This window comes from Salvelinus sp. IW2-2015, linkage group LG4q.1:29 (assembly GCF_002910315.2).
Source record: "Salvelinus sp. IW2-2015 linkage group LG4q.1:29, ASM291031v2, whole genome shotgun sequence".
Classification (NCBI taxonomy): domain Eukaryota; kingdom Metazoa; phylum Chordata; class Actinopteri; order Salmoniformes; family Salmonidae; genus Salvelinus; species Salvelinus sp. IW2-2015.
In genome coordinates this window covers 8,681,812-8,709,148 of record NC_036842.1, presented here as the reverse complement: position 1 = coordinate 8,709,148, position 27,337 = coordinate 8,681,812, and the positions used below count along the sequence as shown (strand labels likewise).

At 42.4% G+C, this 27,337-nt stretch overlaps 1 protein-coding gene across 3 annotated transcripts; it reads left to right on the top strand.

Annotated features, from left to right (window-relative positions):
- The first annotated feature begins 282 nt into the window (after window positions 1-282).
- Window positions 283-25,739, top strand: LOC111961376 (serine/threonine-protein phosphatase 2B catalytic subunit gamma isoform). 3 transcript variants are annotated; one of them, XM_023983588.2, is made up of 13 exons: window positions 283-908; window positions 5,697-5,894; window positions 5,965-6,089; window positions 7,375-7,486; window positions 7,616-7,761; window positions 7,927-8,144; window positions 8,263-8,357; window positions 8,497-8,622; window positions 8,729-8,806; window positions 19,860-19,944; window positions 21,277-21,374; window positions 23,244-23,270; window positions 25,386-25,739. In XM_023983588.2, exons 1-13 carry the CDS (start codon window positions 848-850, stop codon window positions 25,550-25,552), a joined length of 1,536 nt encoding a protein of 511 aa, XP_023839356.1. In that variant the 5' UTR covers window positions 283-847; the 3' UTR covers window positions 25,553-25,739. The 3 variants fall into 3 exon arrangements, with proteins under 3 accessions (XP_023839356.1, XP_023839357.1, XP_023839358.1); XM_023983589.2 differs by having other exon boundaries at window positions 25,395-25,728; XM_023983590.2 differs by lacking the exon at window positions 23,244-23,270 and having other exon boundaries at window positions 25,386-25,646.
- Window positions 25,740-27,337: the final 1,598 nt, after the last annotated feature.

The window sequence follows — 27,337 nt, the reverse complement described above, 5'->3', positions numbered from 1 at the left end:
AACGAGTTTATACATGCAAAATGTCCAAACAGCCTTCGCAGCGTGCACGAAGGTACATTTTCAAGACACTTGGCCAATAATATGTTGGTATTGAAAGAAAACCAGTGTGTGTGTGCGGCCTACAAGCAGACAGGTGTGTCCTGTGTCCCATAAGTGTGTGTCCCATAAGTGTATGTCCCATAGTGTGTGTCCCATAAGTGTGTGTCCCATAGGTGTGTGCCGGCATGACAATAATACTACACTACCCACAACACCATGCGTTAGACAGACACAGCCATGTTGTAGGAAATCCGTTTGTGGTGGATTACAGTAATCCGACAGCAGAGTCTGGACGATACATTTGATCACGACCAAAACCCAAACCGAGAGGCCTGGACCAAATGAGGTACAGCCAAGAACAAACAGATGAAATTAAGACATGAACTGATGCGCGGTGTGTAAACCTGAGCAAAGTGACAGTGAGATTGGCTGGAAATCGTTTCCTGGACTGGAGCGGTCGATTCATCTGACAGAAATTGACAGCAGCTGGCTAGCTAACGTTACCTCCGCAGCGCAGGGCAGAGAGACAAGGCAGGAAAAAAGCTTTCATTTAGTGGTTAAAGTGATCTTCCCCTTTCCCTCCCCCTCACATCTATAGCTAGCTAACTAATTTACGCTCCTGCCTAGTTGATCTGCACTGCCCTAGTCTGCAAGCCCGCTGCCGTAGAGGAAGGCTGCGGATCCAGAGGTGCTGTTCGAGCTAGCTAGCTAGCAGCACGGCTAGCTCATTTCACCAGCTAGCCTGCTAGCTACGCCGAGGAATTCACACCATTAGCTAGCTGTTTCCTGCTGGGGAAGATACACCGAGATGTCGGTGACGAAAGACCAAACGCCAACCAAACTGTCCACCACCGAGCGGCCCATTAAAGGTATACAATCGTATCTCTATTAATTCAGCAAGTGGTTGCAGAGAATTTAACGTTAGCTAGCTAGTTACACGATTATTACAGCTAGTTAGTTAACTAGTAATCAAGCTAACTAATTTAGCTAACTAGCTAGTTAGGTCATTGTTGTAAACTGTTTGGCTTGTTTGGCGCAAGTGGGATAATATGGCATCTGTTTATTTCCTAGCTACCTTGCTAGCTTGTTAGCCTGCAGTACTAGTAGGAGGACATGACATGTCATGATAGAATGTCAAGCAGGTAGCTAGTAAATATTTGACACCAAATAACTTAGATTTGGCCGTCAATCTTGGACTAACAAACTAGGTAGTCAACTGTTTTTGAGCGTCCTAGTCTTAGCTTGATTATATTTTTGTTGAATCTGACTGAACTGAAATAAATGTGTGTCTGTCTGTTTGGTGTATGTCTGGTTCAGTAGACCTGTGTGTGTGTGTGAGAGAGAGAAAAAGAGAGTGTGTGTGTGTGTGATGGTCTACACACACACGGTTCCTGCGGCATATGTTGAATGACTGTCAGTGGATTGAGTGCCATAGAGCGGGTCTTTTTGATTTACAGCCTGGGTGGCCTATTAGGGGGGGGGGGGTTGCTTTGCTACCAAATTGCAACATTTGCTTTTGAAGTATCTGCTTCTATTCGTAATGGACTTGAATGGTACAGCATGCAGATGTAAGGCCTAACAGTGCATAGCTACTGCACTGTCTCAACTGTAGCAGGTACTGCATGTAGCCTGATCTAACACTGATCTATATTATGAAAATAACAACAGGACTCGTGGACTTTGGGTTAGGCCACATGGAGTGACGAGGAGTAAGTAGTGACCTCTGGCTTTATGACAATGTCCTTTGTTGTGGACCCAAAGAGAGAGTGAGAGCGAGTGATAGGTTCAGTGGGTAAGTGGTACTTGGGAGCATGAAGATGATGAGGTCATTATACCTGCATCTCTCAGACGCTGCCAGGCTAACCATCATCCTACAGAAAGCACTAGGCTATATACGATCACATTGCTAGCCCTCACACACTCATACAAAGGTCTATAGCATGACTCTGCCATGACCACTGACCTCTCTGGCTGTGACTGACCAAGATGCTCCCTCCCCCCTCCACTGCTCAGACCGGTCTACCTCCATTCTTGCTTCTTGCTCCCTTATCTTTTGATTTTGTTGTATTTCATCTTATTAATTGAAATGTTTTTCTTGTATGTGTTAGTCTACTCTAATTCAGCTTTTAGCTGTGGCATAGTACACATTCAATTACATTTCAAAAATATTCTTTAAGTTATATACACACACAATGTAACTTGTGTAAATCAAAATCTGCTTAATCTGATGTTACCTGTAGTTGTAAATGTATTTTTATAGCATTTAAAATAAAACAGAAAGTTGGCATCTCTCGTGCTAATATTTTGATTAGTGGCAGACCGTTGTTTGTCAAAATAATGCAGCCTATGCCTTTAAATGTTTCTAGTACGACGCGAGCATGCATTTGAAAAGAATTGGCTGCGATCAATAATCCGTTTTGGTGAGAGGTGTGTGTGTGTGGGCGCCTGTGTGTGTGGGTTGTCAATGCTCTGTGAGGGTTGACGTTTTGACCTTTTGGCTTATTTACCGATGGTAACCTGATCAGGCCAGCCAGCTGCATCGCTCTGCCTGTGTAACGACTATGTCTTTATACATGCATGTATGGATATGGGCCCTGATGCAGGTCCCAGGGAAGAACTCTATCATATACAGTAGCTATGCCCGGGACTAGAGTGTGTTTAGTGTGCAGTCACTCTGGATAAGATGAACCAGTATTCAGTGTATGGGTTAGATATGATGAACTAGTTTAGTGTGACATGATTGGCTCAGTCTGTCTGTGTGACCTGCTTCTGTTTTGAAGTTTTACACTAACTAGATCACTCGGCCGTGAAAGCCGATAGAGAGATATAGCGAGACCGAAGGGAATAAATATTTTTACTATTTTCATAGCGGAAATTATGGATGCAATACCTGGCGCCACGCCGACGATAACATAAAAGACTGGGTTCTAATGAATGAATGAATGGTAGATTATTAATGTGGCTAGGATTTAACACTTAATATAGCCCGGAGACAGACAGACAAGAGCGAGAGAGACACAGATAGAGATGGTTATTTGCCAGTCAAACCTGCTCTTCCTGATAGAAGTAACTAGTCCTAATGCAAATGTGACGCTCTATTCTTACCCACTGACTCAGCCATGCAGTACACCCATAAACGCTCTCTCTTTCTCTAGAGCCACCTCTTTATGTGAAAGGATGGGCACCCTGAGGTCTCCAGAGGGTGTGTCCTGGGGTTCAATTGACCAATAGATACATTAGGGGGTGGGTCCTGGGGTCCATTGACCAATAGATGCTTGAGGGTGTTTAATGCACCAATTATTTACAGTAGTTAGCAACTTAGTGTTAGTAGTAGAGGTCGACCGATTATGATTTTTCAACGCCGATAATGATTATTAGAGGACCAAAAAAAGCCGATACCGATTAATATATAAATGAATAATATATTTGTAATAATGACAATAACAGCAATACTGAATGAACAATGAAAACTTTTATTTTAACTTAATATAATACATAATCTATTTAGTCTCAATAATGAAACATGTTAAATTTGGTTTAAATAATGCAAAAACACAGTGTTGGAGAATAAAGTAAAAGTGCAGTATGTGCCATGTAAAAAAGCTAACGTTTAAGTTCCTTGCTCAGAACATGAGAATATATAAACGCTGGTGGTTCAACATTCCCAGTTAAGAAGTTTTAGGTTGTAGTTACTATAGGAGTTATGACGCGTCAACTATTTCTCTCTATACCATTTGTATTGCATATACTTTTTGACTATTGGATGTTCTTATAGGCACTTTAGTATTGCCAGCCTAATCTCAGGAGTTGATAGGTTTGAAGTCAAAATCAGCGCTGTGCCTCAAGCATTACTAAGAGCTGCTGGCAAATGCAGGAAAGTTTGAATGAATGCTTACGAGCCTGCTGCTGCCTACCACCGTTCAGACTGCTCTATCAAATATCAAATCATAGACTTAATTATAATATAATAAGCACAGAAATACGAGCCTTTGGTCATTAATATGGTCAAGTCCGGAAGCTATAATTTCGAAAACAAAACATTTTATTCTTTCAGTAAAATACGGAAACGTTACGTATTTTATCGAACGGGTGGCAACCCTAAGTCTAAATATTGCTGTTACATTGCACAACCTTCAATGTTATGTAATAATTATGTAATATTCTGGCGAATTAGTTCACAGTTAGCAACAAGCCAGACGGCCCAAACGGTTGCATATACCCTGACTCTGCTTGCACTGAACGCAAGAGAAGTGACACAATTTCCCTAGTTAATATTGTCTGCTAACATGAACTTCTTTTAACTAAATATACAGGTTTAAAAAAAGATACTTCTGTGTATTGATTTTAAGAAAGGCATTGATGTTTATGGTTATGTACATATGTGCAAAGATTGTGCTTTTATCGGCAATGCGCTTTGTTAAATCATAACCTGTTTGGCGAAGTTGAAGTAGGCTGTGATTCGATGATAAATTAACAGGCACCGCATTGATTACACTTAAAGTCGGAAGTTTACATACACTTAGGTTGGAGTCATTAAAACTCGTTTTTCAACCACTCCACAAATTTCTTGTTAACAAACTATAGTTTTGGCAAGTCAGTTAGGACATCTACTTTGTGCATGACACAAGTAATTTTTCCAACAATTGTTTACAGACAGATTATTTCACTTATAATTCACTGTATCACAATTCCAGTGGGCCAGAAGTTTACATACACTAAGTTGACTGTGCCTTTAAACAGCTTGGAAAATTTCAGTGATGTCATGGCTTTAGAAGTTTCTGATAGGCGAATTGACATCATTTGAGTCAATTGGAGGTGTACCTGTGGATGTATTTCAAGGCCTACCTTCAAACTCAGTGCCTCGTTGCTTGACATCATGGGAAAATCAAAATAAATCAGCCAAGACCTCAGAAACAAAATTGTAGACCTCCACAAGTCTGGTTCATCTTTGGGAGCAATTTCCAAACGCCTGAAGGTACCACGTTCATCTGTACAAACAATAGTACGCAAGTATAAACACCATGCAGCCATCATACCGCTCAGGAAGGAGACGCGTTCTGTCTTCTAGAGATGAACGTACTTTGGTGCGAAAAGTGCAAATCAATAGAGTTTAAATGTATTAGGGTAAGGTGTATGTAAACTTCTGACTTCAACTGTATATGCAACGCAGGACAAGCTAGTTAACCTAGTAATATCATCAAGCATGTGTAGTTTGATTGTTTTTTATAAGATAAGTTTAATGCTAGCTAGCAACTTAACTTGGCTCCTTGCAGCCACAAGGTCCTTTTGACGCTGCATTCGCGTAACAGGTGGTCAGCCTGCCGCTCAGTTTCCTTGTGGATTGCAATGTAATCGGCCATAATCGGCACCCAAAAAGGCCGATTTACCGATTTTTGTTATGAAAACTTGAAATCGGCCCTAATTAATTGGCCGTGCAGATTAATCAGTCGACCTTTAGTTAGTAGTGTGTATTCGGTTAATCCAGGCTGCATCACATCCGGCTGTGATTGGGAGTCCCATAGGGCAGCGCACAATTAGCCCAGCATCGTCCGGGTTTGGCCGGGGTAGGCCGTCATTCTAAATAAGAATTTGTTCTTAACTGACTTGCCTAGTAATAAAAATGTTTTTTTAACAAATGTTGTTTTATTTTGTTGTAGCGGTGCCCTACCCCCCTGGTTCCAGGCTGACTGTAAAGGACCTGTATGTAGATGGGAAGCCCAGTGTTGAGGTACTGAAGAGCCATCTGGTTAAGGAAGGCCGCCTTGAAGAGGAAGCAGCTCTACGCATCATCACTGATGGAGCCAACATCCTGCGACAAGAGAAATGCATGCTGGAGGTGGAAGCACCTATTACAGGTAACCTCTGACCTCTAATTAACCCTTAACATATTCCGACAGACGGACCTCTAACGTGTGTGTGTTGCAGTGTGTGGGGATGTCCATGGCCAGTTCTTTGACCTGATGAAGCTGTTTGAGGTGGGCGGCTCGCCCAACAGCACCCGCTACCTGTTCCTGGGGGACTATGTCGATCGAGGGTACTTCAGCATCGAGGTCAGTGTGTGTTTCAGCATCTGCTGTTTCATCTGACATTTGGAGTCATGGCCTGTTACACAGCCTTGAGTCGCAGGGCTTAGGAGCACGTCTTTAAATAGACATGAAGCACACTACCCAGTAGCACCGCCCTCCCCCACACAGACAAACAGAAACACACACTACCCTCCCTAACCCAACAGTGTGTCCCACTTTAAAAATATTGTGGGAAGGCTGTGAATAGCATGTATTCTAATGAATTAAAGAGATACTCCGGTACTTTTGTAGTTCTGTAAGTAGCTCTGTAGAGCCAGTAGTTGTGAAAGTAGACCTTTAGAGACAAGTGGTCCCTGAAAATTCCGTACTAAGTCACATAGTGTATGTGAAGATATGTGCCCCACGTCATTGCTCTCCTTCTTTCTGCTGTGTTTGCATCTCGCTAGCTCTCAATCAAATGGCAAGGAACTGAATCTCATTGTCTAGAACTTGAATTGCTAGAGGCCTGGCGCACAGGGGGGGGGGGGATGTGAGAAGTTGGCCTTTATCCTAGCTGTGGTGATCATAGCTAACGCTAGCATCATGATAGGAATCATAGCTGAAGCTAGCATCATGATAGGAATCGTAGCTAACGCTAGCATCATGATAGGAATTGTAGCTAATGCTAGCATCATGATAGGAATCGTAGCTAACGCTAGCATCATGATAGGAATCGTAGCTAACGCTAGCATCATGATAGGAATCGTAGCTAACGCTAGCATCATGATAGGAATCGCAGCTAACGCTAGCATCACGATAGGAATCGTAGCTAACGCTAGCGTCACGATAGGAATCGTAGCCAAAGCTAGCGTCACGATAGGAATCGTAGCCAAAGCTAGCGTCACGATAGGAATCGTAGCCAAAGCTAGCGTCACGGTAGGAATCGTAGCCAAAGTTGGCGTCACGGTAGGAATCGTAGCCAAAGTTGCGCGTCACGGTAGGAATCGTAGCCAAAGTTGGCGTCACGGTAGGAATCGTAGCCAAAGTTGGCGTCACGGTAGGAATCGGTAGCCAAAGTTGGGTGTCACGGTTAGGAATCGTAGCCAAAGTTGGCGTCACGGTAGGAATCGTAGCCAAAGTTGGCGTCACGGTAGGAATCGTAGCCAAAGTTGGCGTCACGGTAGGAATCGTAGCCAACGTTGGCGTCGCGGTAGGAATCTCATGGTAGGAATCGTAGCTAGCTATTGTTAGCATCTTAGCTATGATTCTTATTATGATACTAACGTTAGCATCATGAGAAGGATCTCACACACACTCTTTCTATCTTCAGTGTGTGTTGTTCCTGTGGACTCTGAAGATCAACCACCCCACCACTCTGTTCCTACTCAGAGGAAACCATGAGTGCCGACATCTCACAGAGTACTTCACCTTTAAACAAGAGTGTGAGTGGTCCTTGTGTATTTAGTGTGAGTGGTCCTTGTGTATTTTGTGTGTGCGCCTGTGTGGGTGTGCCTATGTGTGGGTGGGTGCATGGGTGGAATAGTGATAATGTCCTCTTTGTTGTGTTCTAGGTAAGATAAAGTACTCTGAGCGTGTGTATGATGCGTGTATGGAGGCGTTTGACTGCCTTCCCTTGGCTGCGCTCCTCAACCAGCAGTTCCTATGTGTCCACGGAGGCCTGAGCCCTGAAATCACCTGCCTGGATGACATACGCAAGGTATGACCCCTGACCTCTAACCCCTGACCTGCTCTGGGTTAACGTAATCATTTTAATTGGTTTAGCTGGCTATGTTAAGTGTTTTGACTGGTCTAGTGAGTTATTTAACTGTGTTTAATTGGGGAAACCCTGTAGATCAACTTTGTTTAACTCTGTGTTGACCAGCTGGATCGGTTTAAGGAGCCCCCTGCYTTCGGACCCATGTGTGACCTGCTGTGGTCGGACCCTGGAGAAGACTACGGCTCTGAGAAGACCCAGGAACACTTTGCTCATAACTCTGTTCGAGGCTGCTCCTACTTCTACAGTTACCCAGCAGTATGTGACTTTCTGATGAACAATAATCTGCTGTCAGTAATACGAGCACATGAAGCCCAGGACGCTGGGTGAGTATTATCCATAATATGACGCATGAATAATATTCATATTAATAGTAGTAGTAGTAGTAGTATAATTCTGTTTCGTGATATAAACAGTGTATTTCCTGTTTAATGTGTATTTCAGGTATAGAATGTACAGGAAAAGCCAGACGACAGGTTTTCCTTCTCTGATCACGATCTTCTCCGCTCCGAATTACCTGGACGTGTACAACAACAAAGGTAAACAAATTACCAAGGCCACACTCCATTTCAAACCATGACAACAAGGTAGAAACCATGACAACAGGATAGAAACCATGGCAACACAGGGTAGCTAGATAGATTATGTATATATATGTGTGTGTGTGTGTCCTTGTAGCGGCAGTGCTGAAGTATGAGAACAACGTGATGAACATCAGGCAGTTCAACTGCTCCCCCCACCCCTACTGGCTGCCCAACTTCATGGACGTCTTCACCTGGTCTCTGCCCTTTGTAGGCGAGAAAGGTGAGTGTGTGTGTGTGATAACGTTGTGCTCCATGTTACCTTTGCAAAACTGACCTGTGAGATAATGTGGTGTGTGTGTGGTAACCCTGTGTGTGTGTTCCTACAGTGACAGAGATGCTGGTTAACGTGCTCAACATCTGCTCTGACGACGAGCTCATGTCTGAAGGAGACGACACCTGCGAGGGTAAAAAAAAAAACACACACTGTTTTTATATTGACTTTCAATGTAAGCAAATGATGAGGAGAGGCTGAAATAGCAGCATTTTGATTCTTCAAGGAGGAACTGAAACTTAAGGAAGTGAAGTTGTTTTTGACTGAAGTGCATTATTGCTCATCACAGATGAGGGTTGTTACAACAAAGATCTGTATATAATGACTAGGGATGGGGGTTTGAAATAATTTCACTATTGGAATAGTATCATGCATTTTTTTTTCATATTCGAAATACATGTGACTCTTCTAACCTGAGCACTGCTGCGTGAGGGATCAAGGCTGCCGCGCTATTGCTGCAGCTGCAGATGGGCCGGTTTGTAATTTATGAGATGGGAACGAGCAGACGGGGGAAGAGAGAGCAACTCTACTACAGCCTAGACTATCTAACTTGTAGCAGCCACAGTGTTATTTATGACCCCATATAACAGTGCCTGTCTTGACTGGAGTAGCCTAGAGAAGCTAGCTCAGCTAGTTGAGGCCACATGCTGCACTTTCTCCCAAACCCCCATTCAGATAAAACAACAGCCTACCTGTTGGTTGCTCGTTGTAGCCTACTCTTTCTCATATCTGTAACTTAATTCTGTCATTTCATCCATTTTGCATTGCTTTAGTAAACTCTCACTCCACTTGCTACACGCTGAGCCTCTTTGCCCCCTTGATTGGCCAGCAAAAACAACAAGTTACACACATGAAGGCTACCGGTCATCTGTCAGTATTTTTATGTGGCGCACCGTGCACATTGTTGTTTTATGAAATGAATCATTTGAAATGTCATGGTATGTTCTTGTATGCAACTATGTCACATGAATATTACATTTTGCTTTATTAGAGAAAACCTTTTCAGTTATAAAATAAGCCTATCATTGTTTTCTCGCTAAAATGTATACTCTCACAAGCATTCAAATACTAGCATCCGTTCAAATATTCAAAGAACCGTACACATCCCTAAAATTGACCAGAGGCTCATCTTGCCGCCCTTGAGTCGTTGTCTCAAAGGCAGGAAGGCAGGCGACAAGCTTAGGTGCAAGATAAGCCCATAGAAACGCATTGGGTTATTTTGGACAGATTTTGGCGAAAGTGAAACCTCTTGCTTCGCCTCTTCCTCTGGTTAACAGCATCAATTATGAGTTTGAGACTGAAGGTCTGCTTTTAAAGAGCAACTGCCCCTAAAAACCAACTTCTCATTTCGAAAATAGCCTATGTGGTGTTAATATAAGTCAGAAAATGAGTTTAGAAATATTTATTCTACTCTCAAAATGTATTATTAAGTGTAAATAAGAAAATTTTGGTCGTAAAGTCCGTCTCATCCAAAACCGAGTTGTGAGATTTGTGGACGAGTCAGTGTTGTGTGATTTGTGGACGAGACAGTATCACAACGTGAATGAAAGTGGGGTTTGTTTCAAATCAAACCACATGCCCCCAGCTGGCTGCACACAAGTAATGATCAATCCGGAGTGCAGCTGCACACGACCGTATGCGGTACATTTAGCCTAGGGATCATTGGTAAATTGCACGATGACTTATAAACCTCAAACCAACTATATATATATTTTTTCATTCATGTACACATTTTGAAAGCATTTAATGATAACTAAAAGGTGTGCCAAAATGAAAATATTGACTCATTTACATTGTGTAATCTATTGACAAACACAAACTAGCCCCGGAGATATAGTGCCTTCAGAAAGTATTCATACCGCTTGACTTATTTCACATTTTGTTGTTTTACAGCCTGTTATCATTTATTTTTTAACATTTTTATAAAATATCACCCACACGCTTGCCATATACGGTTGAAGTCGGAAATTTACATACACTTAGGTTGGAGTAATTGAAACTCGTTTTTCAACCACTCCACAAATTTCTTGTTAACAAACTATAGTTTTGGCAAGTCGGTTAGGACATCTACTTTGTGCATGACACAAGTAATTATTTAGATTATTTCACTTATAATTCATTGTATCACAATTCCAGTGGGTCAGAAGTATACAATACACTAAGTTGACTGTGCCTTTAAACAGCTTGGAAAATTCCATAAAATTATGTCATGGCTTTAGAAAGCTTCTGATAGGCTAATTGACATCATTTGAGTCAATTGGAGGTGTAACCCTGTGGATGTATTTCAAGGCCTACCTTCAAAACTCAGTGCCTCTTTTGCTTGACATCATGGGAAAATCAAAAGAAATCAGCCAATACCTCAGAAACAAAATTTGTAGACCTCCACAAGTCTGGTTCATCCTTGGAGAGCAATTTCCAAATGCCTGAAGGTACCACCGTTCATCTGTACAAGCAATAGTACGCCAAGTATAACACCATGGGACACACAGGCGTCATACCGCTTCAGGAAGGGACGCGTTCTGTCTCCGGAGAGATGAACGTACTTTGGGTGCAAAAAAGTGCAAATCAATCCCAGAACAACAGCAAAGGACCTTGTGAAGATGCTGGAGGAAACAGGTACAAAAGTGTCTACGTATATCCACAGTAAAGCGAGTCCTATATTGACATAACCTGAAAGGCCGCTCAGCAAAGGAAGAAGCCACTGCTCCAAACTGCCATTAAAAAAAAGCCAGACTACGGTTTGCAACTGCACATGGGGAAAAGATCGTACTTTTGGAGATGTCCTGGTCTGATGAAACCAAATATAATACTGTTTGGCCATTATGACCATTGTTATGTTTGGAGGAAAAGAGGGGAGGCTTGCAAGCAGAAGAAAACACCATCCCAACCGTGAAGCACACCATCCCAACCGTGAAGCAACGGGGGTGACAGCATCATGTTGTGGGGTGGCTTTGCTGCAGGAGGGACTGGTGCACTTCACAAAATAGATGGCATCATGAGACAGGAAAATTATGTGGATATATTGAAGCAACATCTCAAGACATCAGTCAAGGAAGTTAAGCTTGGGTCGGCAAATGGGTCTTCCAAATGGACAATGACCCCAAGCATACTTCCAAAGTTGTGGCAAAATGGCTTAAGGACAACACAGTCAAGGTATTGGAGTGGCCATCACAAAGCCCTGACCTCAATCCTACAGAATATTTGTGGGCAGAACTGAAAAAGTGTGTGCGAGCAAGGAGGCCTACAAACCTGACTCAGTTACACCAGCTGTCAGGAGGAATGGGACAAAATTCACCCAACTTACCTCCGACTTCAACTGTATTTCCAAGTAGATATAAGTCAAAACTGTAACTCGGTCACTCAGGGACATTCACTTTCTTCTTGGTAAGCAACTCCAGTGTAGATTTGGCCTTGTGTTTTAGGTTATTGTCCTGCTGTAAGGTTAATTTATCTCCCAGTGTCTGGTGGAAAGCAGACTGAAACAGGGTTTCAGTATTTGTATTTATTATGGATTCGCATTAGCCAAGGCAGCAGCTACTAGTCCTGGGGTACAGCAATATTAAGGCAGTTATATACAATTTTAAAAACATTACAATACATTACACAACATATTTCTCAACACATTAAGTGTAAGCCCTCAGGCCACTCCTCTACTACCTCATATCTCCAACACAAAATCCACGTCTTCACAGTCCCTGCTGTTCCATAAGGTGTATTTTTATCTGTTTTGTTACATCAAATTTTACTGCTTGCATGAGTTATTTGATGTGGAATAGAGTTCCATTTAGTTATGGCTCTATGTAGTACTGTGCGCCTCTGGTAGCATGTCTTGTGGGGAATGCATGGGTGGCCGTGCTAGTAGTTTAAATAGACAGCTTGGTGAATTCAACATGTCAATACCTTTCTCAAATACAAGTAGTGATGGAAGTCAATCTCTCCTCGACTTTGAGCCAAGAGAGATTGACATGCATATTATTAATGTTAGCTCTCCGTGTACATTTAAGGGCCAGCCCTGCTGCCAATTGTAATTTTCCTAAATCCCTCTTTGTGGCACCTGACCACACAACTGGACATTAATCCAGGTGCAACAAAACTAGGGCCTGTAAGACCTGCCTTGTAGATAGCGTTGTTAGGAAGGCAGAGCAGTGCTTTATTGTGGGAAGACCTCTCCCCATCTTAGCTACTGTTGCATCAATATGTTTTGATCATGACAGTTTACATTCCAGGGTTATTCCAAGCAGTTTAGTCTCCTCAGCTTGCTCAATTTCCACATTATTCATTACAAGTGAATGATTTGTCCCAAATGATTTGTCCCAAATACAATGCTTCTTGTTTTGAAATATTTAGGGCTCATTTTTTACCACCCATTCTGAAACTGACTGCGTCTCTTTAAGTGTTGCAGGGGTTTCACTTGCTGTGGTAGCTGACGTGTTGAGTTATTAGGATACATAGCAATGCTTTAGTCAGAGCCAGTGGCAGGTCATTAGTAAAGATTGGAAAAAGTCAGAGGCCTAAACAGCTGCCCAGGTGAATGCCTGACTCTACCTGGATTATGTTGGAGAGGCTTCCATTAAAGAACACGCTCTGTGGTCTGTTAGACAATTCACAATATAGCAGGGGGTGTAAAGCCATAACACAAGTTTTTCCAGCAGCAGATTATGATTGATAATGTCAAAAGCTACACTAAAGTCTAACAAAACAGCTCCCACAATCTTTTTATTATCAATTTCTCTCAGCCAATCATCAGTCACTTATATAAGTGCCGTACATGTTGAATGCCCTTCCCTATAAGCGTGCTGAAAATCTTTTAATTGATCTACTGTGACGTTTGCTTCCCTCCAGGCCAGTAGGCACACACATTCCAGTAGGCTTAGATTGAAGAGATTGCAAATAAAATTGTATCACATTTTATTTGTCACATGCTCTGAATGCAACAGGTGTAGACCTTAAAGTGAAATGCTAAATAGGAGTAGCAATATCGTCCGCTATCATCCTCAGTCATTTTCTATCCAAGTTGTCAGACCCAGGTGGCTTGTTATTTTTTTTCACCTCTTCCACACTTACTTTACGGAATTTAAAATGACAATGCTTGTCTTTCATACTTTGGTCAGTTATGCATGGATGTGTAGGTTCAGAATTTGTTATTGGCATGTCATGCCTAAGTTTGCTAACCTTGCCAATGAAAAAATAATTTAAGTAGTTTGCAATATTAGTGGGTTTTGTGATGAATGAGCCGTCTGATTCAATGAATGATGGAGCAGAGTTTGCCTTTTTGGCCAAAATGTAATTTCAGGTGCTCCACAGCTTTTTACTATCATTCTTTATCATTTATCTTTGTTTCATAGTACAGTTTCTTCTTCTTTTGGTTCGGTTTAGTCACATTATTTCTCAATGTACGGTGTGTTTGCCAGTCGGCTGTGCAGCCAGATTTATTTGCCATTCCCTTTGCCTCATCCCTCTCAACCCTACAATTGTTCAATTCCACATCAATCCACACTGATATAAAACGTTTTTACATACATTTTCTTAATAGGTGCATGCTTATTTAGTAACTGGAATAAGCAATTTCATAAATGTGTGAAGTGCAGCGTCTGGTTGCTCCTCATTATCCAGGCATTATCCATCACGACTGGCCGCGATTGGGTGTCCCATAGGGCGGCGCACAATTGGCCCAGCGTCATCCTGGCTTGGCCAGTGTAGGCCGTCATTGTAAATAAGACTGACTTGCCTAGTTAAATAAAGGTAAAAAAAAAAATGACACACCACATCTTCAACATAGGAATCAGTAGAAAACGTCTTGTATGACCTCTTATACACACTATATTAGGCCCAGCCTTTGGAACTCTGGTTTCCCAGGGTTTGGCTGCTATATAATGATCACTAGATCTGTTGGATTTGGATACTGCTTTAAAGCAGATTTCTGCAGCATTAGTAAAGATGTGATCAATACATGTTGATTTCATTCCTGTGCTGTTTGTAACTACCCTGGTAGGTTGACTGAACCAGGTTGCAGGCACTGATTACAGTTTGAAGCTTTTTCTTGAGTGGGCAGCTTGATGAAAGCCAGTCAATATTTAGGTCACCCAGAAAATACCTCTCTGTTGATATCACATACATTATCAAACATTTCACGCATTATCCAGATACGGACTGTTTGCACTTGGTGGTCTATAGCAGCTTCCCACGGGAATTGGCTTTAGGGGAGGCAAATTAATCATCTGTAGCTATATTACTTCTACAGCATTTCCTCTCTAAGCTTTACAGGAATATGACTCAGAACATACACGGCAACACCTCCACCATTTGGCATTCCTGCCTCTTCTGAAGATGTTGAAACCATGTATTGCTACCACTGTATCATCAAAAGGTATTATCTAAGTGACTTTCAGAGATAGTCAGTATATGAATGTTGTCAGTTACTCGCAAGTTCATTTGAGCACTTTTTGGTGTTTCTTTTTGTATTGCTTTACTTGACAAGCTTATTAGAGGTAGACATGACAGTGATATTTATGTTTAAGCTGATGATGCAGGGTGAGCTGCACACAGTGGACTTCCTTCTAAGGCAAACCGGCTCAGTGCTAACAGTGTAACTCAGGTTCATAGGCCCATGATTACTGCATACAAAATATGTAGGATTGGCAGAGACACTCAGGGGAGTTAGAGGGACAGAAATGAGGTTACTTACATTATGACTGCCAACGCCCCTGGGACAATGTACATTTGCAGCAGCACTACGACAACGCGGCGACTCGAGGGTAGGGATTATCTGAGCTGGGCGATATGGCCAAAATATCTATTTATTTTTTATTTTTATTTTTTTTACCAGGTAAGTTGACTGAGAACACGTTCTCATTTGCAGCAACGACCTGGGGAATAGTTACAGGGGAGAGGAGGGGGATGAATGAGCCAATTGTAAACTGGGGATTATTAGGTGACCGTGATGGTTGAGGGCCAGATTGGGAATTTAGCCAGGACACCGGGGTTAACACCCCTACTCTTACGATAAGTGCCATGGGATCTTTAATGACCTCAGAGAGTCAGGACACCCGTTTAACGTCCCATCCGAAAGACGGCACCCTACACAGAGCAGTGTCCCCAATCACTGCCCTGGGGCATTGGGATCTTTGTTTAGACCAGAGGAAAGAGTGCCTCCTACTGGCCCTCCAACACCACTTCCAGCAGCACCTGGTCTCCCATCCAGGGACTGACCAGGACCAACCCTGCTTAGCTTCAGAAGCAAGCCAGCAGTGGTATCATATTGAGGTATTTCAACAACAACAAAAATGACGATTTGATGGTATTTTATGTATTTAAATAATCAAAGTTAAAAAAATATTGAAAACAAGTAGTGAGTGGCAACACATATATTCAAAGTGATTTTCAATGGGTCTTTCTCCGTTCTGATTGTTTTATGCTTCAACCAAAAACAATTTTCAGCATTTTCATACATTTCAGATCATTTCCACACTGCCACGAAGGGATGCACGATATGGGCAAACAATCTAGGCCATATTTTTCAGCAAATGTTGCAATATCGATTTGACTTGCAATTTAGAGCAAAACACTTGGGTGAACTGTTGTAATCATGGAAATAGAATGATTAGCCTAATTCTATAGTTAGAATATAATAGTGTGCACTTTTAATAGTGTCTGACATGACAATGAATTAAAATGCAAGGGAGGAGTTATTGTGGCAGGGTAGGAACCAAAGTGTTGATAAGTGTTTCCTCGGGGATGCTATAATCTTGGGCTACATTTAATGTTTTCTCTTAGCTACTTCATGTAGCTAACATATTCATTCTTTGCATATTCTTCTTTGATTTAGAAGGTACTGTTGCACAAACAACATGCTGATTTAGGTCTATATCACTGGTATTACCAGGTTGTATAGCTATTTACGTTTGCTCTGACTCAGTACATTTATTAGCTAGCCAGCCAGCTAAAACGATTTAGGCCCAACTTGCTAAGAAAAGACAAACTAGCTGTTTGCAGATGTAACAAACACAAACTAATAGTGTAATTATAGAACGCTACTGGATTTATATTAAGTTGCAAAGTGAAAACAGCATTGTTGTCATCAACAATGACCTCATCTGGCTTAACTGGTGCCTCCAGAGATGAAACCTCTCTCATCGTCACTCAACGATAAACTCAGGTTTATCTCCACTGTACTCACATCCTTCCATACCATTGTCTGTACATTATGCCCTGAATCTATTCTGCCACGCCCAGAAATCTGCTCCTTTTATTCTCTGTCCACAACGCACTAGACGACCAGTTCTTATAGCCTTTAGCTGTACCCTTATCTTACTACTCCTCTGTTCCTCTAGTAATGTAGAGGTTAACCCAGGCCCTGTAGCCCCCAGTTCCACTCCTATTCCCCAGGCGCTACCATTTGTTGACTTCTGTAACCGTAAAAGCCTTGGTTTCATGCATGTTAACATCAGAAGCCTCCTCCCTAAGTTTGTTTTATTCACTGCTTTAGCACACTCCGCCAACCCTGATGTCCTAGCCGTGTCTGAGTCCTGGCTTAGGAAGGCCACCAAAAATTCCGAAATTTCCATCCCCAACCACAACATTTTCCGCCAAGATAGAACTGCCAAAGGGGGTGGAGTTGCAATCTACTGCAGAGAGCCTGCAGAGTTCTGTCATGCTATCCATGTCTGTGCCCAAACAGTTCGAGCTTCTACTTTTAAAAATCCACCTTTCCAGAAATAAGTCTCTCACTGTTGCCGCTTATTATAGACCCCCCTCAGCCCCCAGCTGTGCCCTGGACACCATATGTGAATTAATTGCCCCCCATTTATCTTCAGAGCTTGTACTGTTAGGTGACCTAAACTGGGATATGCTTAACACCCCGGCCGTCCTACAATCTAAGCTAGATGCCCTCAATCGCACACAAATTGTCAAGGAACCTACCAGGTACAACCCTAAACATGGGCACCCTCATAGATATCATCCTGACCAACCTGCCCTTTAATACACCTCTGCCGTCTTCAACCAGGATCTCAGCGATCACTGCCTCATTGCCTGCGTCCGTAATGGGTCCGCTGTCAAATGCCCACCCCTCATCACTGTCAAACGCTCCCTCACTTCAGTGAGCAGGCCTTTCTAATCTACCTGGCATCCTGGAAGGATATTGACCTCATTCCGTCAGTAGGTGATGCCTGGTTATTCTTTAAAAGTGCTTTCCTCACCATCTTAAATAAACATTCCCCTTTCAAAAATTGTAGAACTAGGAACAGATATAGCCTTTGGTTCACTCCAGACTTGACTGTCCTTGATCAGCACACAAACATCCTGTGGCATACTGCATTAGCATCGAATAGCCCCCGCGATATGTAACTTTTCAGGGAAGTTAGGAACCAATATACACAGGTAGTTAGGAAAGCAAAGGCTAGCTTTTTCAAACAGAAATGTGCATCCTGTAGCACAAACTCCAAAAAGTTCTGGGACACTGTAAAGTCCATGGAGAATAAGAGCACCTCCTCCCAGCTGCCCACTGCACTGAGGCTAGGAAACACTGTCACCACTGATAAATCTATGATAATCGAGAATTTCAATAAGCATTTTTCTCCGGCTGGCCATGCTTACCACCTGGCTACCCCTACCCCGGTCAACAGCTCTGCACCCCCCACAGCAACTTGCCCAAGCCTCCCATTTCTCCTTCACCCAAATCCAGATAGCTGATGTTCTGAAAGAGCTGCAAAATCTGGACCCCTACAAATCAGCTGGGCTAGACAATCTGGACCCTCTCTAAAATGATCTGCCGCAATTGTTGCAACCCCTATTACTAGCCTGTTCAAACTCATTCGTATCATCTGAGATCCCTAAAGATTGGAAAGCTGCCGCGGTTATCCCCCTCTTCAAAGGGGGAGACACTCTATAACCAAACTGTTACAGACCTTTTGCCTTTTCTAAAGTCTTCGAAAGCCAAGTTAACAAACAGATCACCGACCATTTTGAATCCCACCGTACCTTCTCCGCTATGCAATCTGGTTTCCGAGCTGGTCATGGGTGCACCTCAGCCACGCTCAAGGTCCTAAACGATATCATAACCGCCATTGATAAAAGACCGTACTGTGCAGCCGTATTCATCGACCTGGCCAACTTCACCATGCTCAAAGCGATTTTCACTGTTTACTTTTTCTTATTTTTACCCATCTACGAATAGGTGCTCTTCTTTGCAAGGCATTGGCAAACCTCCCTGGTCTTTGTGGTTGAAATTGTGTTTGAAATTCACTGCTCAATTGAGGGACCTTACAGATAATTCTATGTGTGGGGTACAGAGATGAGGTAGTCATTCAAAAATCATGTTAAACACTATTATTTCACACAGAGTGAGTCCATGTAACTTATTACGTAACTTGTTAATCACATGTTGTATTCCTGAACTTATTTAGGCTTGCCACAACAAACTTATTGACTCAAGACATTGTAGCAATTTTGACAAACAATTCTACCTTGACATTATGGAGTATTGTGTGTAGGCCAGTGACAAAACATAAAAATGGAATCCATTTTAAATTCAGACTGTAACAACAACAATGTGTAAAAAGACATGTTAATACTTTCTGAAGGCACTGTAGGCTATCCAAAGTCAAACCAACTTTGCCACGATCGCACACCAGCCTGCTGAAGGTAACTGGCTAAATAGTTTGGCTAACACTTCCCACCTGCAAATGCACACACGAAATGCCCAAGTCAAACCAGACCCCGACACCAACTCACGTTTAAATTGCGTCATGGCCGCTAGCATTTCTTAATGAACCAAGTGTAAAACGTGGCCAAATCAGGAAGGGCAGTGGCCCTATAAACACTGTTCAGTCTTAAATATCTGTTGTTGCACAATACCTTATCAAAGCTTCTATTGATGCCACATGCCAGCTGAGTATCAGCTGAGCTGTGTGCGTGTTTGTGCGGGTGCACGCGTGTTCGACTTTAAAGGTGAGTCGAGATGGACTGATCTACATATCCCCTAGCATCATAAATAACTACTCAATAATATTTATAGATCAGTCGGTCACAATTTACCCATGAGTTTTGATGCTCTTGAACACTGCCAGTGTGTGTCGTGATGTGCGTGTGACTATGAAGGGTAGTTTTAGTTTCGCCAGTCCCTTACCTCCCCCCCCCTCTCCCCCCCCCCCTCTCACTCCCCATTCCTCTCTCTGTCTCTCTCTCAGCTGGAACTTCTGCTGTGAGGAAGGAGGTGATCAGGAATAAGATCCGAGCGATCGGGAAGATGGCCCGTGTCTTTTCTGTACTCAGGTAAGTGTTTGTGTGTGTTTGTCTCTATACGGTTTTATTGATGACGTAATCAACCTCTGTAAAGGTATTTTTTATTTTATTTAACCTTTATTTAACCAGGAAGGGCTCATTGAGGTTTGAAATCTCTTTTTCAAGAGCGTCCTGGCCAAGATAGGCAGCACCAAGTCATTACACAATTACAGACAGACTACTTGTAGTTTTTCATGTTATCTAGTAAAAACCATAGAATTCACAGGAGTATAACAAAATCATAAAACAGCAAATTAAAAACATTGACAAGTCAGGGAATCAGTCTCAAAATCCTTCATCAGTGATTTAAAAATACCAATCYGGACAAGTTCTTCCAGTTTAAAAGTATTTTGTAAGGTGTTCTAAGACGATGGCGCTGAGTACATAAAAGCCCTTTTACCAAATTCAGTTCGGACATTTGGAACAGTTAGCAGGATAAAGTCCAGCGAACGAAGAGAGTACCCACCACATTTCTGAACAATAAAAATGCCCAAATAAAATGGTAGTAAACCCAAAATGGCTTTGTAAATAAAAGTATACCAGTGACTGAGCCTACGAGTGACTAGAGAAGGCCAGCCAACCCTGGTATACAAAGTGCAGTGGTGCGTAAGGGTTTGCAGTTTAAAATAAATCTCAAAGTGCCATGGTAAAGAGTGTCAATTGATCTCAAACACTGAGCGGTAGCATTCATATATAAAATATCCCCATAGTCTAGTATAGGCATAAATGTAGCTGATACTAGCCTCCTTCTGGCTTCAAAAGAAAAACAGGCCTTATTCCTAAAATAAAATCCCAACGTCAGCTTCATTTTTTTGTAAGTTGTTGAATATGCAATTTAAGAGAGGCCGTCATCAATTAAAATTCCAAGATATTTATATGAGGTTACAACCTCAATCTCCTTGCCCTGACAGGTAGTAATAGGTGAAAGGTTCAGAGGTCTATTTCTTGCTTTAGAAAACACCTTTAGTTTTGTCAGTATTGAGGATAAGCTTAAATTGACACAAGGTATGTTGAACAGTATAAAAAGCAGTTTGCAAGTTCTGGAAAGCTTTTGTGAGAGACGACGCACAACAATAAATAACAGTATCATCAGCATAAAAGTGAAGTTGTGCATTTTGCACATTTTTGTCTTAATTATTTATATAAATAGTGAATAAGAGGGGACCAAGTACAGAGCCCTGGGGCACACCATTACAGACAGTATTGATGAAAGATTATATCTGGCCTTGGTTAGGTTTAGCTTTCAATACAATCTGTGTACGGTGCCTCCCTTGTAACAACTATGCTTTTGAATTTGAAAATGGAATTTGTGTGTGTTGACAGAGAGGAGAATGAGAGTGTGTTACAGCTGAAGGGGCTGACCCCGACTGGGGCCTTGCCTGTAGGAGTTCTGTCTGGAGGACGGCAGACCCTGGAGAGCGGTATGTATACACACCTAAACCTACACACAAACATACACCTACACTCATACACTCTAACCTGAATTACTATGGCATCATGCTTTCTCTTTTGCCTGCACTCAAACCCACCAACAGACAAAACCTTCATCACACCCCCCCCTCTCTCGTTCTTTCTGACTCACACACTCATACACCCACACTACTAAATCACTCTCTCCCTCTCTCTCCCAGAACACACACTACCTCTCACTCACACACACCAATCCCTAATCCACATTCTCCTTAAACCTACAAAAATCTTTAAACCTCGATCAAGCTCTTAAACCCAAAACATTCCTGCTCTCCTTCTGCACTAACCACTGTGACTGGGACGATCATGTGTAAATCCTAGTACTCCTGTGTCGGGGTTGAGAGGGCAGGGGAAGGTTGGGGATGTAGTTGAATGATCTTTGACTGACTGACTGACGGACTGACTGACTGGATTGATAACAAGTCACTGACTATAGATGTTTAACACTCTCTAAATGCATTGATAACATACACTGCATGGCCAGTATGTGGACACCTGCTTGTCGAACATCTCATTCCATAATCATGGGCATTAATATGGAGTTGGTCTCCCTTTTGCTGCTATAACAGCCTCCACTCTTCTGGGAAGGCTTTCCACTAGATGTTGGAACGTTGCTGCAGGGACTTGCTTCCATTCAGCCACGAGCATTAGTGAGGTCGGACACTGATGTTGGGCGATTAGGACTGACTCACAGTCTGCGTTCCAATTCATCCCAAAGGTGTTTGATGGGGTTGAGGTAGGGGCTCTGTGCAGCCCAGTCAAGTTCTTCCACACCGATCTTGACAAACCATTTCTGTATGGACCTCGCTTTGTGCCCGGAGGCATTGACATGCTGAACAGGAAAGAACCTTCCACAAACTGTTGACACAAAGTTGGAAGCACAGAATTGTCTAGAATGTCATTGTATGCCATAGCGTTAAGATTTCCCTTCACTGGAACTAAGGTGCCTGAACCATGAAAAACAGCCCCAGACTATTATTCATCCTCCACCAAACTTTACAGTTGGCACTATGCATTGGGGCAGGTAGCGTTCTCCTGGCATCTGCCAAACCCAGATTTATCCGTCGGACTGCCAGATGGTGAAGCGTGATTCATCACTTCAGAGAACGTGTTTCACTGCTCTAGAGTCCAATGGCGGCAAGGTTTACACCACTCCAGCCGATACTTGGCATTGCGCATGGTGATCTTAGGCTTGTGTGCAGCTGCTCGACCAAGGAACCCATTTCATGAAGCTCCCGACGAACAGTTGTGCTGATGTTGCTTCCAGAGGCCGTTTGGAACTTGGTAGTGTGTTTCAACCGAGGACAAGACTATTTTTACACGCTTCAGCACTCGGTGGTCCCGTTCTGTGCGTTTGTGTCGCCAATCACTTTGCGTCTGAGCCGTTGGTTCCTAGATGTTTCTACTTCACAATAACAGCACTTCAGTTGACCAGGGCTGATTTGTTGAAAAGGTGGCATCCTATGACGGTGCCATATTGAAAGTCACTGAGCTCTTCAGTACGGGCCATTCTACTGCCAATGTTTGTCTATGGAGATTGCATGGCTGTGTGCTCGATTTTATACACCTGTCAGCAACGGGTGTGCCTGAAATAGCCGAATCTACTAATTTGAAGGTGTGTCCACATGCTTTTGGCCATGTAGTGTAACTCACTATAGATGATGTTTAACACTGAATGCATTGGCAACATAATTCACTGACTATAAATGATGTTTAACACTCTCTGGATGCATTGATTACTCACTGATCTGGTTCTGTTGGTAATGTTAACTCTCTCTCTGTATGTTTTGGGCATGGCTCTACTACGCACGCTTACACAGCTACCGTAGAGGCAGAAGAGGCACGAGGTACGCAAGTCATTTGTCATCTCTTTCTCTCTCTCTTTCTCTCTCTCCCCTCCTCCCTCTGCAAAGTTTGAGCTTATTGTTGTTTATGTACATATTACCAAGTCTACCTTCAACCCATCAGACACTAAAGGGGGGGCGGGGTGGGGGGGGTTCTACTAAGATATATGGAATTGGTTATTTGATTTGAAATTTTAAGACCCCTTGAAGTAACTCCCAAAAATATGTAAAACATTTTTTTTATTCATTATTATTTTGGGCCATACTGCTATTAGCCTATACAAACACATTGAATAACAGATAGTTCCCAAAAAAATATCAAGGAATTTTGTTTTTAAGTGTCTCTCCTATATCGGAGCGATATTAGAAAGATCAGGAAGTGTTTTTTTAATCAATTTTTTTATGTTTACATGTATTTAACCCCATATTTTTGGCATTAAATCGTCTCCATATATTCTGTACTTCCATTCATTTTCTTCAACTGGTACCGGGGACCTTGAGACGAGTCTTGTTGAGGCCAGTGGGCATCCCCGGGCAAACAACCCACATGTACATGTTTGTGAGAGTCACCTTTGCACAGAGGGGTCATATTAGTTTGTAGACCAAACGGTTCGGACCTTACAGACAGAAGTTGGCGGATCATCTGTACAAACTTCAGACGAGTCTGCCACTTGTGGAGGTCGTAGAGCAAAATGGAGAACGCCATCGTGAGAGTCTCATCTTTCCACAATAGTTTGTAGGCCATTCGGACGCTACAGATGATTTTTTTGAGAAGACCAATTTTCGGGATGTCTCATGGTCTGACAAACACTGCTCTAGCTCTGTCACCTTTCACCGCAGATGCAGAAGTGCGACATAGGCAGATGCGGTGGATTGAGTTGCATCCATTATTATTATTATTTTGTTAAACGTCTCTAGCTTATTTATTATGCTAATTTGATTTCCCCGGGGGCGCGGACATCAACCTTAGGGGGTTTAAGGTATTTTTGACAAGTGCCGTTTTGTGTACATAAAATGTTGCCCATTAGTCAGTATTGATCTACATAACTACCATGTAAACAGGGTTTCTCATAAGCGTACAGGAACATGCAGATTTTTTTTGTTAGCTTAACTAGAAACACAAAATATCAGGCTATTGACCTTAAAGTATCAGACTGTTTATGCCAGTTCGCTCCCCTCCACTCCCTCTTTCTCTACCCTCCACTCCCTCGTTCTCTCCCCTGCACTCCCTCTCTTTCTCTCTCCACCACCTGGTCTCAATCTCTCTCTCTCGTTTGTTTGCCCATGCTGCCTTGATGTTCTTGAAGTAAGTGTCTTACCTCTAACCACCAAGTCTAACAACTAAACCTCTCTAGTCTGAGAAAAAATAAGAAACCCACACACTGTTCTTTCTAGTATCACAGTGATACTAGCAGGAGCAGTGATGCTAGCAGGCAGGAGCAGTGATGCTAGCAGGCAGGAGCAGTGATGCTAGCAGGCAGGAGCAGTGATGCTAGCAGGCAGGAGCCGTGATGCTAGCAGGCAGTAGCAGTGATGCTAGCAGGCAGGAGCAGTGATGCTAGCAGGCAGGAGCAGTGATGCTAGCAGGCAGGAGCAGTGATGCTAGCAGGCAGGAGCAGTGTGCAGGTTTCTTATTTTTTCTCATGTTACCATGCACCTGCAACAAAGAGCTCAGATTGGCGAGTGCCATTTGAATAAAATATCAGACTACTATTTACCATGTATTAGCGACTAAACATTACCATATTAAACTAGTTTACCATGTATTAGCGACTAAACATTACCATATTAGACTATACTAGTTTACCATGTATTATCAACCTAACATGACCATATTAGATTATACTAGTTTACCATGTATTAGTGACTAAATTAACATATTAAACTATACTAGTTTATCATGTATTAGCAACCTAACATTACCATATTAGACTATACTTATGACCACTACCTAGTACCTTCTAGACTAGAGCCTAATCCTTCCTCTTTACCATATACCTCCCTTACCTAGCATCATACCAAACCTAGAGTTGTATCCCCCTTACCCTCTTTGTACCCTGCAACTGTGGTGTGTGTTGGGTTCCTGCACTGATGCTAAACTCTACATCTCTCCTCCAGCCATCCAAGGGTTCAACCCGCAGCATAAGATCCAGTCCTTTGAGGAGGCCCGAGGTCTGGACAGGGTCAATGAGAGGATGCCCCCCCGCCAAGATGCTCCTCCCCCTTCCAACAACCTTACAGCCAGCGCCCCACCCGACAAGAACGGAACCAACACACAGGCCTAGACACCTGGCCCACCTCCCTCACTCTGTCTCCCTCTGTTTTTCCCTTTCTCTTGTGCCTTTCTCCCTCTCTCTGCTGTCCTCTCTTTTTTTCACTCTCTCCCCTTCCCTCTTCTTCTCTTCGTCTCCTCTTCTTTCTCTCGTCTCTTTTCTCCCTCTCTTCCTCTCCTTCTCTCCCTCTCTTATCTCTGTGAGGGGCAGTAGGATGGGTCTTTCTTACTTGGCCTCCAGAGAATCAGTCCAACATCATGTTTATTTATTTCATCTAGAATGAATCTAATGTCATCAGTTTAAAAGTGGATCTGAACAAATGACACATGATGATTAAATCTACAGTGTACATTTCTATAAATGATACATAACGATTCAATATACAATGTACATTTCTATGTAGACTGGCCCTAGGCTGGGGCTTCACTGCCGTATTAAATAAAAGGCAAATCCATTTTGTAATTTTGAGTTGATATTTGGGATAATATTCAGAACACATTTTTATCTGTTACTACTTTGTGTGCTTGGCAAAGGAAGACCTGTGCTGTAACTCATATAAAGGTCTTTACTCATCTAAGATATAAAGTATCTAGGCTATGGTGCCTAAAATATGAAGTACCTACGCTATGGTGCCTAAGATAAAGTTTAAAGTACATTTGCTGTGTCTGTTCGTGTCCCACCCAAAAAGAGCAAGCAAGAGCACTTGAATAAAAAAAGAGAAAAATCGATTGGAACCTCCATTGCATTAAATCCATCCTTTCTTATGCCAATGATAGTGTGACAGAGTATTGACATTTATATTATATATGTACATTATAAATGTTCCCTTCTCTCAATGTGATTTTGACTTTGTTTTTATTATTTTATTTTTACGAAAAGTAGAATTAGGCGTTATACCTAGCTCAGCCAGGGGGAGGGAGGGAGGGGTGAAGTAAAGATGAGTTGTCTCTTTTCGAAGATGTCAGTCGGTTACCAGTGGAGGAGTTGAAGATTGTGTGTGAGAGAGAGAGAGCAAGATGTATGAGTGAAAGGTTTGTGTGTGGAGAGGATGGTGGTAGGTGGATGATGACTAAGAGGAGGCGAGTCGGTGAGAAGAGTGGCTGTTTGGAGTGTGGGTGTTTGGATGGGGGTGGAGGTATTGGGGCGTTAATAGAGAATGGTGTTGTGGAGGTGTACTGTATGTGAGGGGGTGGGAGAGGGGGGCCGGGGCCTCATTTTGTTTCTGACTTCTGTTCCAGCTCCTCAACATATCTCACAGAATGTACAGAGATTGTTTAATCAAGGTTTTTCTTAATAGCTGAATAAAAAAAATATATGTTTTTTTGTCAAGTACTTGTACTGCGAGGCCTCTGATTTCTGTAGATGTATCACTCCATTCAATAAAAACTGAAAAGGAACAATTTTGTTAACTTGTAGAATTTGTTGAAAACAAGTGTTTTTTATATATATACATTTAGCATTCTACAAAAAAATAAACAACTTTATTTTATTCATTTTATTCATTTTCTAAATTCAGCATATACACTGTAGGGTTGGGAGGTGGGGTTATGGATCTGGTCCTGGGTTCGATGTGGGATTGGAATGTTAGTCATTCCTGATATTCCACAGGGATAAAAGATTGCTCTACTGTTTTGCGAGACTAAGAGATATAATCATATTCAAATAAATAATCTCTCTTGGTCAACCTCAATCTTGGGTAACACGTTAACATGAATTAAGAACTAATACGTTACAGAAGACAACGATCCCAATCGGTCAATCATAAACCACATTTACAAGATCTCTGCTAATGTACAT